Source organism: Medicago sativa, chromosome 4 (assembly GCF_051527215.1).
Source record: "Medicago sativa cultivar Bolivia chromosome 4, Bolivia_mono, whole genome shotgun sequence".
In the NCBI taxonomy this organism is placed as follows: domain Eukaryota; kingdom Viridiplantae; phylum Streptophyta; class Magnoliopsida; order Fabales; family Fabaceae; genus Medicago; species Medicago sativa.
In genome coordinates, this window is record NC_140752.1 from 71,896,020 (window position 1) to 71,910,404 (window position 14,385).

Sequence of the window (14,385 nt, forward strand, 5' to 3'; positions counted from 1 at the left end):
CGGGTGGAAGTGGTATCATTGAACTAAACCTTAAATCTTGGCATGTTTCATTTTCTCTTTCAACTTAATAAAGAAGTTCTATGGCTTATGCTTTGATTTTTTTAATAAAATTAGTTATAACATTATTTTATTTTTAAAAAATCTTTTTTGAAGGAACACTAATGATAAAATAAAGGCTAAAATGCACTTTTTGCCCCCCAAGTTTTCAAAAGTTGCGATTTTTGCCCCCCTATTTTGAAAATAGCACTTTATGCCCCCCAAGTTTCAGCCCCTTTGCAAAACCATGACCCTTGATTTTGACTCGGTCAAAGCTGACATGTCACGTTTTTTTTTTTTTGCCATATAGACAGCCTATGTGGATTTTTGAAAAAAAATATTTTTGAAAAAAAAATATAGTAATAAAGCTGTTTGCATAGAAATGCTTGCAAAATCAGTGATTGCAGCATAAGTTTTTTACAACCACATTTAGATAGCACAAAATAAATGTTTGCAGCCATTTAACAACCAGATTAAGACAAAATAAAAGAAGTGCTTGCAGCATAAGTATTTTTCAACCAGATTAACACAAAATAAGGAGTCTTAAGCAACATACGTGCTTTGAAATGAGAGTGGGATTTGGAGTTTGGACTTAACCCTAATTCCCAATTGGATTTTGGTTTGTACGGTTTCTAATCTGGAATGAAGGGTCATGTGAGAAATCTCACATTTTATGGTTTTTATTTTAATTTTAATTGTAATAATAAGTGTTGGCAAAATTTTAATTTTAATAATATCCAGCATGGCCAACAAAAAAAAAACCTGACATGTCAGCTTTGACCGAGTCAAAATCAAGGGGGGTCAAGGTTTTGCAAAGGGGCTGAAACTTGGGGGGTATAAAGTGCTATTTTCAAAATAGGGGGGCAAAAATCGCAACTTTTGGAAACTTGGGGGACCAAAAGTGCATTTTAGCCTAAAATAAAATACTTATAATTGCCTTTTTGTGACTCTTGAAATTACGTTTTAATCTTTGTTTATAATTTTAAGGTGAATCCATTCCATTTTTTTTCCTTTATTTTTCTTTATAAAATGTCAAGTAATCAACGGTCATGAACAATGTAAGCAACGATAATTAATTATTATAAAGTAACTAACAATATAAAACAATAATTGTACGGAATTTTGAAATGATTTGAACGTTTGAACAACGGTCATGAATAGTGTCGCAAACGGTAGCTGTACCGTTAACAATAATGGGCATTTTACAAAATCTACTCTATATATATTCCACCTTCAATTATAATCTTCACATCACCCTCTCAAAATTTATCCATACATTCAAAATGTATAAATCTTTTCTTCTTTGCATCACCTTACTTTGTCCTGATATTGTTACGTATTGTTGTTTTAAATTTTGAAGAATTGGGAAATATTTATATAGGAGTAATTCTGTTGTTCGTTTTTCCATTACTTGGCTTTGCCTGGATGGTAACTTTTTGTTAGTTTTGAAAAAATTGAATAATTGGGGGGTTCTAAAATCTTTGTTATCAATAAAGTCCTTTGTTTTGAAATTTTTTTTAAATAATCTTTGGGTATTTATTTACGTATTTATGTTATTATGCATTATCATAATTTATTATATGTTTTATACTAATTTAACTCCATCCACGTATTTATTCAATAAATTAATATGGGCTTGAGTAATAATTACTATATTTTTTCTACTAATTTACCCCCATCACAAAATAATCTTCCAAAAGGAATCATTTATGTTCAAAATTTGAAGAAGTCGATGGAGAATATAAGTTGGGTTATATGAATCTAGAACTCATATTTGATTTGATTTTGTAGAGGTAAAAAATGCAGTGTCAGCAAAGATTAACAAGTTATTGATTTTTGGATCATTTTGATGAAGGGATACGAATGACCATAGGTAATCCGGATGTAGTTTTGGATGATGTTGTTGATGGTGGGGTTGTACAAGAAGAATACATTGTTATTGATTTTCAATCTCCTCCCTATACAAGTTTTGGTGAAGATTGTGTGTCATGTGAATGTGTTGGTCATCAGACACAAAATCATAAAGATTTTAAATATTTTTGACGATCGACACCGTTGGCCTCAATTACCAATGTTATGAATGAAGAAGTTTTTAAAAATGTTTAAGTACTAGGAATGTTTTAGTTTTCATTGGTAAGAAAGTCTTAGTGTTGTGGATTTGATGTTCGTGATATAATATTCACCTTTATTGAAAGTGTTGAACGCCATAGTATATATATATTTTTGAAATTTTATTAGCTCCGTAGTTATTTTTGTCTTAAAGATTAATTTCAACAGTAATTACTTTGAATATTTATCAATCTATTAGATATTAATATTAATGTATTTGTTGGGACGTGCTTCATCCGAAAATAGGGATGCGAATGTACGTTGTCGATACACGCTTTGTCAAGCATCGTGGTACAATTGTATGTTGTTTTATGTGTCGTCTGAAGATAAATTTGCCCGTGCGTACGCGCACGGGACACACACTAGTACTAAGACAAGATAGGGTTGGTCTCAAGACAAATCATCAATACATAAACTTTTGTTTTTTGAAAAATAATTATTCAACATTTTTTTAATCGTATGACCACATCAATATTAATTTTTGTAGCTATATAATGTTTAGTAAAAAAAAACTCAGACCACGCTTATAGGGTGTGGTTATGGTGCATAAGGAAATTCTTATGCACCGTGCATAAATCCCAGCCCATTAACCGATAGCCCAACATAATTGCTTCCTACACCCCAAGCGAAACCTTAATTCTCAGGAAAGGAGCATTGACAATTGGGAGTTCATTTGTGAGGGAAATAACTTGTACCAAAAATAAATAAAAAGTTTATTCAAACAATGTTCCATCTATAAGATTTAAACTCATATTTTCAATTGATTCGTTCTTAACTAAAGTTTGTTGAGTCCAACAATTTGATTAATTTCAATTAGTTCTTATTTTTATCTCAAACATTTTTTTTTATATATAAAATCTATTATTGTAAGAAGTTTTCGATAAAATTTTACAGTTTTGTCAACCGGCCAGTTTTTCTCACATCCCTAAAATTAATTGCACAAAATCTTCACTATTTGGAGAAGAAAAAAAAAAATGCACCAGTTCAAAAAAATTTCACACTAACATGTAAAAAACTCAACATGCCTTAGATAAAATGAAAACATGTAATAAAAAATGAAAACATGAAATTATGTCAAAACCATTTTGCTGTGGAAATGGTTTCTGTGAGTTGTACTCCAAAACCATTAAATGTACGTATGGTTTCCAGCAAGTGAAAAAAACTAAGAACCTAGAGTCATTGCCATCATTCAGTTTTGGACTGTTACAATTGGAGGAGGAGGAAAGGAATGATTTCTGTGAGTTGTACTCCAAAACCATTTTGCTGTGGAAATGGTTTCTGTGAGTTGTACTCCAAAACCATTTTGCCGTGGGAATGGTTTCCAGCAAGAACAACATGAACTATATTTTCCAGCAATTCATTTTTTGAGCTTTCACTACAAATCCATCAAACATTTTTCCAGCAAAATTCCATAACCGGCCTCATGAACATTCATATGCATTTTTCCAGAACCTCAAGAACACATCCATAGTGTTCATCACAAAACTCATCAAACTACACAAAAACTCACAAAACTCATCACTGTTTCGATTTTTTTTTCGAATCCAACACTCTCAAGGGTTTGCAAATCCGAACCGTTACCTTCAAAGAAACAAATCGTGCTTGAACAAAAAGAAAAAGAGGAACAAGCAACTGGATCGAAGCTCAAAGAGAGGTAAAACGTTGTTTGGATTTCGGTTTCTAAAACTGTAGATCTAGCTTGTTTTGTTCATCTTTTTGTGTTTTTGTTTGTAGATCCGAGTAGAGAAGAGAAAGAGGAGTGGTTTGGTATAAAAAATTTCAGAATAAAGTAAAAAAAAAATACTCCGGCGTGGCGGCTCTCCGGCCAACCACCGCGTCGGAGGTGTTTCGACCACCCTTCCCTTTCTTCTCCGATCTGCTGTTTGTAGAGAGAAGATGAAGCTCATGCTTCATGTCACTTATACCTCTTTCTTTATTCCTTGATTTGGTGTAATTTGAGAGGCCCAATTTGAGAAGCCTAGGATTATGACACATGTACATTAGATCTCATGGTTGTGAAGTGTTTATGCACAATGCATAAAGATTTCCTTATGCACCATAACTTTTGCCACGCTTATACTCAATAAAGAAACTATTTCTAATTATATGAGGAATCACCGAGACAAAGCTTGAACCAAAACTCTAATCTTATTTGTTGATTTTCACACCTCCTTGCACAACAATTTTGTGACCATGAATCAATGAATTAACAATAGCCAAATCAAATATAAACTTTTAGTGCAAAAATTTGTTATTTGTATACATGCGGTTCTACAGAAAATAAATCATCACAACGCAATACAAATATAAACATCAAACTTCTAACATGAATATGAAGAATGCAAATCTGCATTTATGAATAAGAAAGCTAAGTGTGAGTTTGTGTGTGAAATAGTAGAATGCAATGGAGTGTGAGTGTTAAAAAATAATATATAAAATAAAATAAAATAAAAAGTCTTTTTCCTCAAACTAAATTGGAACGGGTAACCCAAATCCAGGTCTCTGTTTCAATTGTGTCATTGTCTTGTCCATTTATTTTTTGACTGGATCAAACAGACCCATTGCGTTCGGGATGGGACAGATTGCAAGACCAGAGCAATTTTTGTACACTCCTACTATGGAGGGTTAATGAAAAGGAAACTAAGAGCATCTACGACTACAATTATCGTAAACTAATAAAGACTCTTTAAATGTACCCTATGTGTACGCACCATTTATTTATGATTTTTTTTTAATAAAAATACTTATTAAGAATCCAATGACTCCAACGGTAATACATTAATCGAGACTTCAATGGATAATACTTAAATATGTCCCACTCACTTAATTGCTGAGGTACTTTTTTTTTTTTATCATGTGACGTGTTAATTGCTGAGGAGAGAAAATCCTTATATAGTTGCTGGTATCTAATAGATACCCATTTTTTTTCCCTCCTTCAATGGGTTCCTTAATAGATAGGGTCATTGTTAAGTAAATGACTCAGCGTTGAAGATGTTCTAAGAAGACTAGTGTGGTGTCTAAGTAACTAGTAAGGTATATAATAAAAATACTTTAAAATAGAGAACTATTTTCGTAAATATGATAAAACAGGAGATAAAAAATGCAATTAGTAAAGCATAATAAATATATTTTTTGAATAATATCCCCTTAATAGTATGCAAGAATAAATGATTGGGTTCGAGAAGCTATGAATGAATAATATTCTCTTGGGGACATACCTCTTGTGTTGGAGCATAGCTTTGTGGGTAACTAGAACTTTGCATTCTGCTACTGTTACTACAAAATACTTGGTTCATCTAATCTTTACTTATTACTACTCTTTACTTTTTGTTAATTCATATACCGGTCTCAATCACATAGTAACAGTAATTCCCCACTATTTTAGCTTGTTTATCAAGAAATAGTTACAATTTTCAATGGTATTGGAAAGGTGAGGTAACTCACATTCACTATCTGGTATTCATGATTGAAACTATTTTCAAAAGAGTTTTGTCAAGAGCCAGAGAAACTTCCTAAGTCCAAGAGAAATGAGCAAGTGTGAATGGTCAAGTTCATAGGAACAACTTATGTGAATTTCAATTTCCAATTTTTTTTGGTATTGTTTAGTGTATTGAATATTTTTTTGGGTGTTTACAAGGAAGTGAATTAGAAGCTTCTTATGACATATAAAGGAAAATGTTTGTCAAATTCAATTGACATTTTGCGAGAGAAAGCAATAAAAAAATGTGACGTAACGTGATGAAAATAAAGATAAAAATTTAATAAAATATTGAATGATTATAAAATATTTGAATGTTTAAATACAAGAGTTGTAATATAAATTTGAAGAATGCTTATCGGCTACCAGCATCCCAAAGTCGTTGGTTAAACAATCAAAACAAATAAGTATGTGTTTGCTTCCGGTGGATATCCACCTAACGTGAGTTTTTCAAACTTTCCAAATTAAAGCTTATATATTATCACGTCTAGAACACTTTGGGATGCGAAAAATGCACTGCAAACGTAAATCCAAACATGCCTTTATTAAAAAAGTTTTTTTTTGAGGAAATTATTAAAAAAGTTTAATAAACTTCTTTAAAAAAAAGAGTTTAATAAACTGATTTTCAAGAAAAATAAAGTTGATTTTTTTTACCAAAAACTACTCCCTCCGTCCCGGTATAATTGACCTACTTTGGTTTTTCACACAGATTAAGAAAAGTGTATAAATGAAGGGGAAAGTGGAATATATTGTATTGGGAATGATAAAAGTAGTATTATTTAGTGTTATATTGTATTGAGAATGATGAAAGTTGTATTGAAAATTGAAATGGGTCAGTTATTTTGGGACACTTTTTTTTAGAAAATGGGTCAGTTATTCCGGGACGGAGGGAGTAAAATAATAGTATATATATGGCCATTGAAGATGCATTTTTCTTTACACCTAACCTAGACCAGATAAGTCCAAACAAACAAAGCATTCCTTTTTCCCTTCAAACCTTCAAACGTGTAGTGGTGTCAGACCCCATCCTCTATTTACTGCAAAGTCAAACTAAACAAAGATGGGTAAGCAAGAAAGTTGTACAGATGTTATAAGCTGATTCCAATGGTGAACTACAGTTAAAGTACGATGGGACAACCATGCAAAAAGCAGAAAATTTCACATCAATGGTTCAACAAATCTGTGTACTATGAGATTTTGTTTCCTCAAAAGGAAGAAAGTCCAATCGAAGAGCAGTCTCTATAGTGACATTACCTGCAATGTCATGTGCCTATAGTACTCACAACTTTTGCAACCTAGAAAAATTAGCATCGCACTTTGTTTGATTTTTTTTTTTTTTTTTGAGGGCATCGCACTTTGTTTGATAGAAATAAATGAATGTGTGCAAAAGTGGGTCTGCAATTCAAGATAAGGAGTTAAAGTAGAAGCCTCGAAGGTCATCTCATTGTTTTTTTCTTGGTATGAGCTCATTGCTTGGTTTATAAGCAATGGTTATATTGACTATACGCTTATAGTTATAAACATAGTTTATGTTTGAGATTACCATGAATATGTTAGAATCGGTGATCTATTGTAATTTTTAAAAGATAAACTTTATAGTTTCTGCATAATCATATTTAACGATTCTAAACATGTCATCAAACATATACATAATTATTGTAATTTCAACAAATTCACTACAATTTTAGACATGCACAATCTTTAATGATGATTGATGCTAGTTTTTAGAAGTAAAAAAATGGATTAGATACCAATTTGCAAAAATATGGCTTTATCAATGCCAATTTGACTAAAAATAACATGAAACAAATATATTGTGCTTGAAAACTCAACTTAAATTTATTCTCTTATTTTTGTCTTACTAACATTGATTAAGTCATTATTTCAATCTCAAACAAAGAGAATTATAAACTTCTACTTCTGAAAAACAACATCACTTATCGACGATATTTTGAGTAGTTTTCAAGTATCCTTTCTAGTAAGAATCAAGTCTTACATGTACACAACTTCAAATTAAAAAATTTGAAGTGAAATAATTTAATTACATATTTTACATCATATAATTGTACTCTCTTTTGATTTTTTTTGTGTGATCAAATATTTTTATTTTGGATTGTAACCAAATAAATATTTGGCTTAAATATATTTTTTGTTCTTTATCTTAATCGAAAATTCGTTTTGGTCATTTATTTTTTAAAAATTGTTTTAGTTTTTTTATCTTTTTTCAAAAAATGATGTGTTGATCCTATGATGTGTTGATCCTGTTGACGCATCAAAATAAATAAAATTAAGGACTAAAACATCACATTTTAATAAGACAAAAGACAAAAACGATTTTAAAAAAAATAAAAGATCAAAATAAATTTTTCGATAAAGAATTAAGGTTAAAAAATATATTTAAACCTAAATATTTTTAGACCATCTATACAATTAGACTTAGTACTGGTCATGGTCAAGGTAGTCCACCATGTAACTTGCCACAATTATATTATATTATAATATAGTTACAAATAGAGCAGAGGGGCCACATAGGAAGAAAAACTCAATTGGTGTTTGTGTCTCTCTGACTCTTTGTATTTACCGAAGACAAAGCACACTGGTTGAAGACAAACAAAAAGGTGTCATTAGTTTAATCATCTTGTTCATCCATTTTCAATATAACAACTTAGTTTGCCATGTTTAGAATTAGTGTTTGGCTATAATGTGTGTTTGATGTTTGAATAATGGCAACTTATACACATGGAATTGTTCTAATGTGCAGTAGCAGAGGAAGCCATGGATCAAAATAGCTCAAATAATACAGCTATGGGTATTTACACTTTAATGTTTTCTACCATTTATTTCTTTTTATCCCTTAGGTTCTGTTTGGGAGTTTTGAGGAAATAGATGAGGGTGTGTAAAAAAAGGAAGGGGAAAGTGGAAAGAATAGAGAGCCACGACAGTGGAGGGTTTTGAGGGGTTTAATTTTCTTTTTAATAGAAAATTTCTTTAATTTAGGGGAATTATAAAATTGTATTGAGGAGTTTGGAAGGTTTTGGAGAGTTTAGGTAAGTTTTTCAATTCTAATCTATGTTGTTATAATACTTAAGTTAAAAAATATATTGCTCAAAAAAAAGTTAAAAAATATATATTAATTATAAGTATTAGTTTATCATTTTTTACGGAACCACTCTCTCAAATTTTTTAAAAGATTTCTCAATTTTTCCTCAAATCTTATCCATCCAAAATCCTCCCCTCCCTTTCCTCCAAACTTCCAAACATAACTTTATGGTTTACTTTTCTAACACAAAAATGTCACCTTCTTGCTTAAGTATTTTTAATTGTTTTAACATGTACCATATTGCACACAATCCTTTTTAAAATTATTTCATGCATCGTTATTGATAATTACTTGGGAATTTATCCTTCTGGCAACAACAAAATTTGTGAGGATAAATTCCAAAATTCACACAAATAATTATATTCTAGTTAATATTTAACTATACAACTTCATACAAACAATTTATATATGCGATTGTGTGATCAAAAGTGTAATTTAATCTGGAAATTTCATTTCATTAGGACCAAAGTTGTCAGAGCTGGAAGAGTTACAAAAAGAGCATGATGAAAAAAGTTCCAAAGTTGAAGAGCTCAAGAAACAGATTGAATCAACGAAGCACCGTTTGGAAAATAAAGAGAAGAAAGGGGATAAAATGGGAAGTTTCAATGCCTTAAGCAAGAAATATATCAGTCTGAGAGAGGAATACAATGCAATGCTTGCTGAAAAATCAATGGGGTCAAAGTAATTTTACCTCTCAAGTTATAAGCCTCAACAATTACTTTTATTTGGTATCGAAGCACTTAAACTAAAGTTCATCTCTAGTTGAATCTATGAATATATACATATCTCTAGTTGATAATAAAATAGTAATGTGTGTATTGTAAACCTTTGCAACTTTATTTTTATTTCGTAGAATTAATTTTAGCTTAGTTTGTGGTTAATGACGAGGAATTTCTAAAATTTGAGATTTTTATTTAGGTTGAAACGATATGTAAACTTTTTAGTTTTTAAAGATTTTACTTAAAACTGTTTCATAGTTATCTGTGTATGTGTTCATTAAGGGCAAGAAGCCCGTTCAAGTCATTTTTGCTGAATCAAGAGCATTGTGATTACATAGTTAGCTTGCTCCACATAAGTAAACAGAGCGCACATTAGCGAGAAAATGGGATTGAAAACGAAGAGTTAAGTGATCAGTAATTGTAAGGGATGTTTGAAAATAGAGGGATGAAAACACAAGTGATTTCTAATTGCATGGACGAGTTGCATATTTGAGCCAAAAGTAATTAATTAATTAATCATCACCGCTTACCATGGAGAAAAACTATCCATGTTTGGCCGTGTGGTGATATTATTTAAAGGGGTTTGCTACAATAGACTCATGAAGGTCTATTTTAGTAACCAGTACATTTTCATTTTGACAAAAAGACTCATTATTTTTGTTTTTGGGAAGAGGTTCATTTAAACAAAAACTAATTTTGATAACGGAGATAAAATGTGAGGATTTAAAAACCATTTAATGAAATGTAAGGCCTATTCTTCAAAGAGACGCAAAATGTAAGGACTAAAAACATATTTAACCAAATTAAAAAAGATTGAATTTGATGCTTCATATAATCATATTAAAATTGTTTTGATGGAAATAAATCTCAAAGCATAATTCAATTTCGTTTTCAATCTTTGGAGAATCAATGATGAGCAATCGCAATTCGTTATCATTGCACTTTGATTATTTAGTAAAGAAACTTATGAGGAATTTTACTGAGATACTCTTAAAAATATCTCAAAGTATAATCAACATCATCGAATTCATAGGTACACTACATAGTAAAACACAATGAGAGCATATGGTAAGGGAACAAAGATGCTTGATTGTTCAATTCATTGAGATGCCAATTAAACCTAGCTACCGATTCTTTCAATGAAACATCCTGCTACCGATTCTTTCATCCTAGCTTATATAGGTCATTCAAAAACCAGAATTTCAGAAGAAGAAAAAATAAAAAATTGGTTTTTGAATGACCTATTAGGGGGTAAATCAAAATAAAAATATTTTACAGGGGGTAAATCAAAAAAAATATTTTACAGGGTGTAAAACCGGAAATGACCTATATTACAGGGGAGTAAAATACTATTAACCCTAAAATTAAAATGATCAGAATTCATGCTCCGAATCTACAATGTTGGCGTCCAAGTCATTGATTGAATAACATATCTTTCATTAGAAACCAAATGAACCTCGCAGCAAGGGTGAAAATCAAGCAACTTCGCACAAGACGACGAACAACACAATGCCACACTTAGATGACGAAATTACGAAGAAAATATAATCTAAATCTATGTGTAAATCACTTATTTAGATTGAAATAGAGGAAAAGATGAAAAATGGTGATTTCAAGTAAATGTTTTTACCTAAAATCATCCCCTCCATGAAGACAATAAAAGAGAAAACTTAATGAGAGAAAATTAAATTCGGGAAGAAGGAGGAACTTAATAGAGATTTTAATAATCATCAAATCCCCACTAAGATTTCAACTTTGAGTTATAAATATTAATAATAAAAAAATATTGCAACTTGATTTTATTTTTTTTATATAAGCTGAAGGCCCAAACATGAAATATGTTTAAATACACATGTTTACATACACTATCACCATATAATAATTAAATATAATAAAAAAATTATTAAAGGAAAACTATAAGAAAATATTATTCCTTCCCTCCAAAGACGAGAAGAGGAACTTCGAGAATAGGAACTTCGAGAATTAGATGATCTAAATAATTGACCAATTTGATATTTGATCTTTTTATCAGGAGTAAACAAACCATAGTGTCTTTCAGTTTCATCTGGTCCTTTATTATTTTCATCAAACATGGCAAATAAGTAAGTCTCTAATACTTGATTAGGCTTATTAGGAGTCCCACTAATCACATGCTTAATCAAATTCTCATGGTAGATTTGTGCGTTTTCAACTGATGCAGCAACACCACCATCTGAAGGCCATCCACTTTCTGATACTACTACTTCCAAATTAGCACCACCAATTTTCTCAAGAGCTGCATAAAGTGCCCCTAATGTTGCATCAAATAGATTTTGGTACGCATATTGACCATCATTCACCTTAATAGTTGTTGAAGTAAATAGTGCAAATGAAAGGTCAATGTCATTTGTGTCACTTATGTAGCTAAAATAAGTGTACACATTAGCAAGCAATGGTGCCTCATTATCCACAAGAAATTTAACTATTGGAATTATATATGAAATTGAAGAAGGACTAAATACTCCTTGTGATGGAGGATATGAACTTCCTAGCAAATTCATTTGTATAGCTGTTGAAACCTTAATTTGATTTTGTAGATTGGAAGATGCTAGGGCTGTATAAATTTTCTGCATTGCAAGTAGAACAAATTTTGATGTTGCATCATTACTAGGATTTATTTCATTCCCAACAACAATGTACCGAAACTTTACGTCTTGAGAGTATTTTAGTATATTGTTTTGGACCCAATTCGTAGCTGATGAAACATCGTTGGCAATTGATTGAATGTCTTCATTACGGACCCCAATAACAAGTTCTATGTTAGAGCCTCTTAAAGCCTCTAAGGTTGCTTGATCAGGATCATATATTCTCATTCTTCCAATGCCATTTGTTTTGTAAAGATCTATTACTTCCTCAGCAGAAGGTAAATTGTTCGCAACTCGTCCATAACATACGCCTATTGATTGCGCTGTTGCAATCGATGAAAATAATAACACAAGTTATGTTTGTGATCGTTATAAAGTTGATAAATTTTGATTTTGTTTATTATAAAACTTTAGGTTGAATACTTTTTTTTTATCTATGTAAAAAGTTGAAATCGAAAGTTTTTTTTTGTTTATAAAACGTTTAAATCTTAACTTTTATCTTTGCGAAAAAGAAAATGTTATTTTTCCAAAATCTAAAATCACTATTTTTTTAGTCCTAGTGTTGCGAGAGATCCATATTGTGTCTAATTGAAGGTCATTTGAAAATCTTAGGTGACAAATAATGTATTTGGTTTATGTTTAGCATGTGGTCTCATTAAAAGGTTATGAAGAAAAAAAAATCATTCGTTTTATATGGAAAAAAATAATATTGAAAGGATGAAAATCAAAGGAGTTTTTTTACGTCAAAAAAACAAACAGTTTTTTTACATGATCAAGACCCAAATTCAGTTACTTTACAAGCTCATGAAAAATAGATATAACTCTAACTTTTGTAAGTTTTACATACGACCAAAAACAAAATTCGTTTAGCGTGAGATTAAAACAAACAACTTTTGTATTCTATAAAGATTTTAAACAGTTTTTTTCTCTCAACATAACTGAATGTCAAAAGCTACTTGAAGAAGACCCCATTAAAAAAATAGTTGAGGGAGACCATAATAGAAATTAAGATCAAACAAGATACGTACCTGTTCCTGTTGTCTCCAACCCAATAAGCACAAGAAGCAACAATAAGAAAACCATGTTAGCTTGTTATGGTAAGTGTAGCTTTAAAAAGATGAAAGTGACTTGACTAAAATGGAAGGGACCTATGTATTGAGGTTTTTTGTTTTTTGTTTTTGGTACAATGTTTTTTTGTTTTCTTCAAATACTACAACTCATTCGTTTATATATACATTGTGAAATATGAAACTACATTGTAAATTGGCTTATGCTTGGACATTACTCCGTGACATTTATTTAGTCAACATTAATTTTGCTTGGACATTACATTGTAAATTTTCTCATAATGTCTCAATATTGCAATAGAATCTAAACATTAATTATCATTAACTTTCAAATTCACACTCCTGCAACAAAGAACACCAATATCCAATATGTTCCTCTAAAAAAAACCAATATCCAATATGTTAAATTAGAAACTCACACACACAAGTGAAGAAACCGAGTTCGAACTTGATCACGGTGTCCGACCTTATGATTTTGACATTTTTTCGGTTGAGTTAGGACTTGTGAAATGTTAAATAATCTTTTAATTAGTTAGTTTAAAGGATCCTTTTCAACCTTAAGTTTTAAATTACTTTATCTATTATATTTTTTTTATCAATTGAACCAAGATTTGAAGTTTTATAGAATTGAGTTTCAAATGCATGCCTATGTTTTTGTTTAATAACTAGTTATGTAACTCGTGCTTTACACGATATTTTATACATATTATTTAATGTTATAAATATTTATATTGTTAAATTAATTGTTTAAATTAGAATCAATTTTTTTTTTGAAGGATTAGAATCAATTATTATTGGTTTAAATTTCGAAGGATTGAGGACTTTATTTTTCATGATGTTTCACCTGAAGTGATTATAAGTTTGTGCAATGTACAAGAAATTGCAAATGAATTTGACTTCAAAGAAACCGTTTGAGGACAAGGCTAACCAAAGACAATGAGGATAATTTCTTGGAACTGCTATGGGTTGGGAAACTAACATCAGATCCAATTGTCGTGAAGTGGGGTTTCTTATTCTTATGGAAACCAAATTGTGGGATACTTAATAATCCAAATTTTCAAAGTGTCTTTCTTGTTTTTAGTTCATTTTTCAATGTAAATTGCTCTACTTCATGTGGAGGTAGATCGATTCAATCACATTTTAAGTCGGTTCGATCGATCTTAAAAGTGACAACGGTGATTAACTGCCGCTGATGTAGTGAATGTGCAATTTCATAAATGAGAAGAATAATTTTGTAACTAGTGGGGTACCT

At 30.6% G+C, this 14,385-nt stretch overlaps 1 protein-coding gene, 1 long non-coding RNA gene and 1 other non-coding gene across 3 annotated transcripts; 2 read left to right on the plus strand and 1 right to left on the minus strand.

Annotated features, from left to right (window-relative positions):
• The first annotated feature begins 8,121 nt into the window (after positions 1 to 8,121).
• Positions 8,122 to 9,604, plus strand: LOC146931517 (uncharacterized). Its single transcript, XR_015008376.1, has 3 exons — positions 8,122 to 8,241; positions 8,385 to 8,432; positions 9,185 to 9,604. It is a non-coding gene; the product is annotated as an uncharacterized LOC146931517 (long non-coding RNA).
• A 738-nt stretch (positions 9,605 to 10,342) lies between these two features.
• LOC146931518 (small nucleolar RNA snoR26) lies at positions 10,343 to 10,432 on the plus strand. The gene has a single exon (XR_015009284.1). It is a non-coding gene; the product is annotated as a small nucleolar RNA snoR26 (small nucleolar RNA).
• An 814-nt stretch (positions 10,433 to 11,246) lies between these two features.
• Positions 11,247 to 13,236, minus strand: LOC146931519 (glucan endo-1,3-beta-glucosidase-like). Its single transcript, XM_085708335.1, has 2 exons — positions 13,095 to 13,236; positions 11,247 to 12,389 (listed from the first exon to the last, which is right to left on the minus strand). The coding sequence occupies exons 1-2, from the start codon at positions 13,147 to 13,149 to the stop codon at positions 11,311 to 11,313; spliced, it is 1,134 nt and encodes a 377-aa protein (XP_085564461.1). The 5' UTR covers positions 13,150 to 13,236; the 3' UTR covers positions 11,247 to 11,310.
• Between the last annotated feature and the right edge of the window lie 1,149 nt (positions 13,237 to 14,385).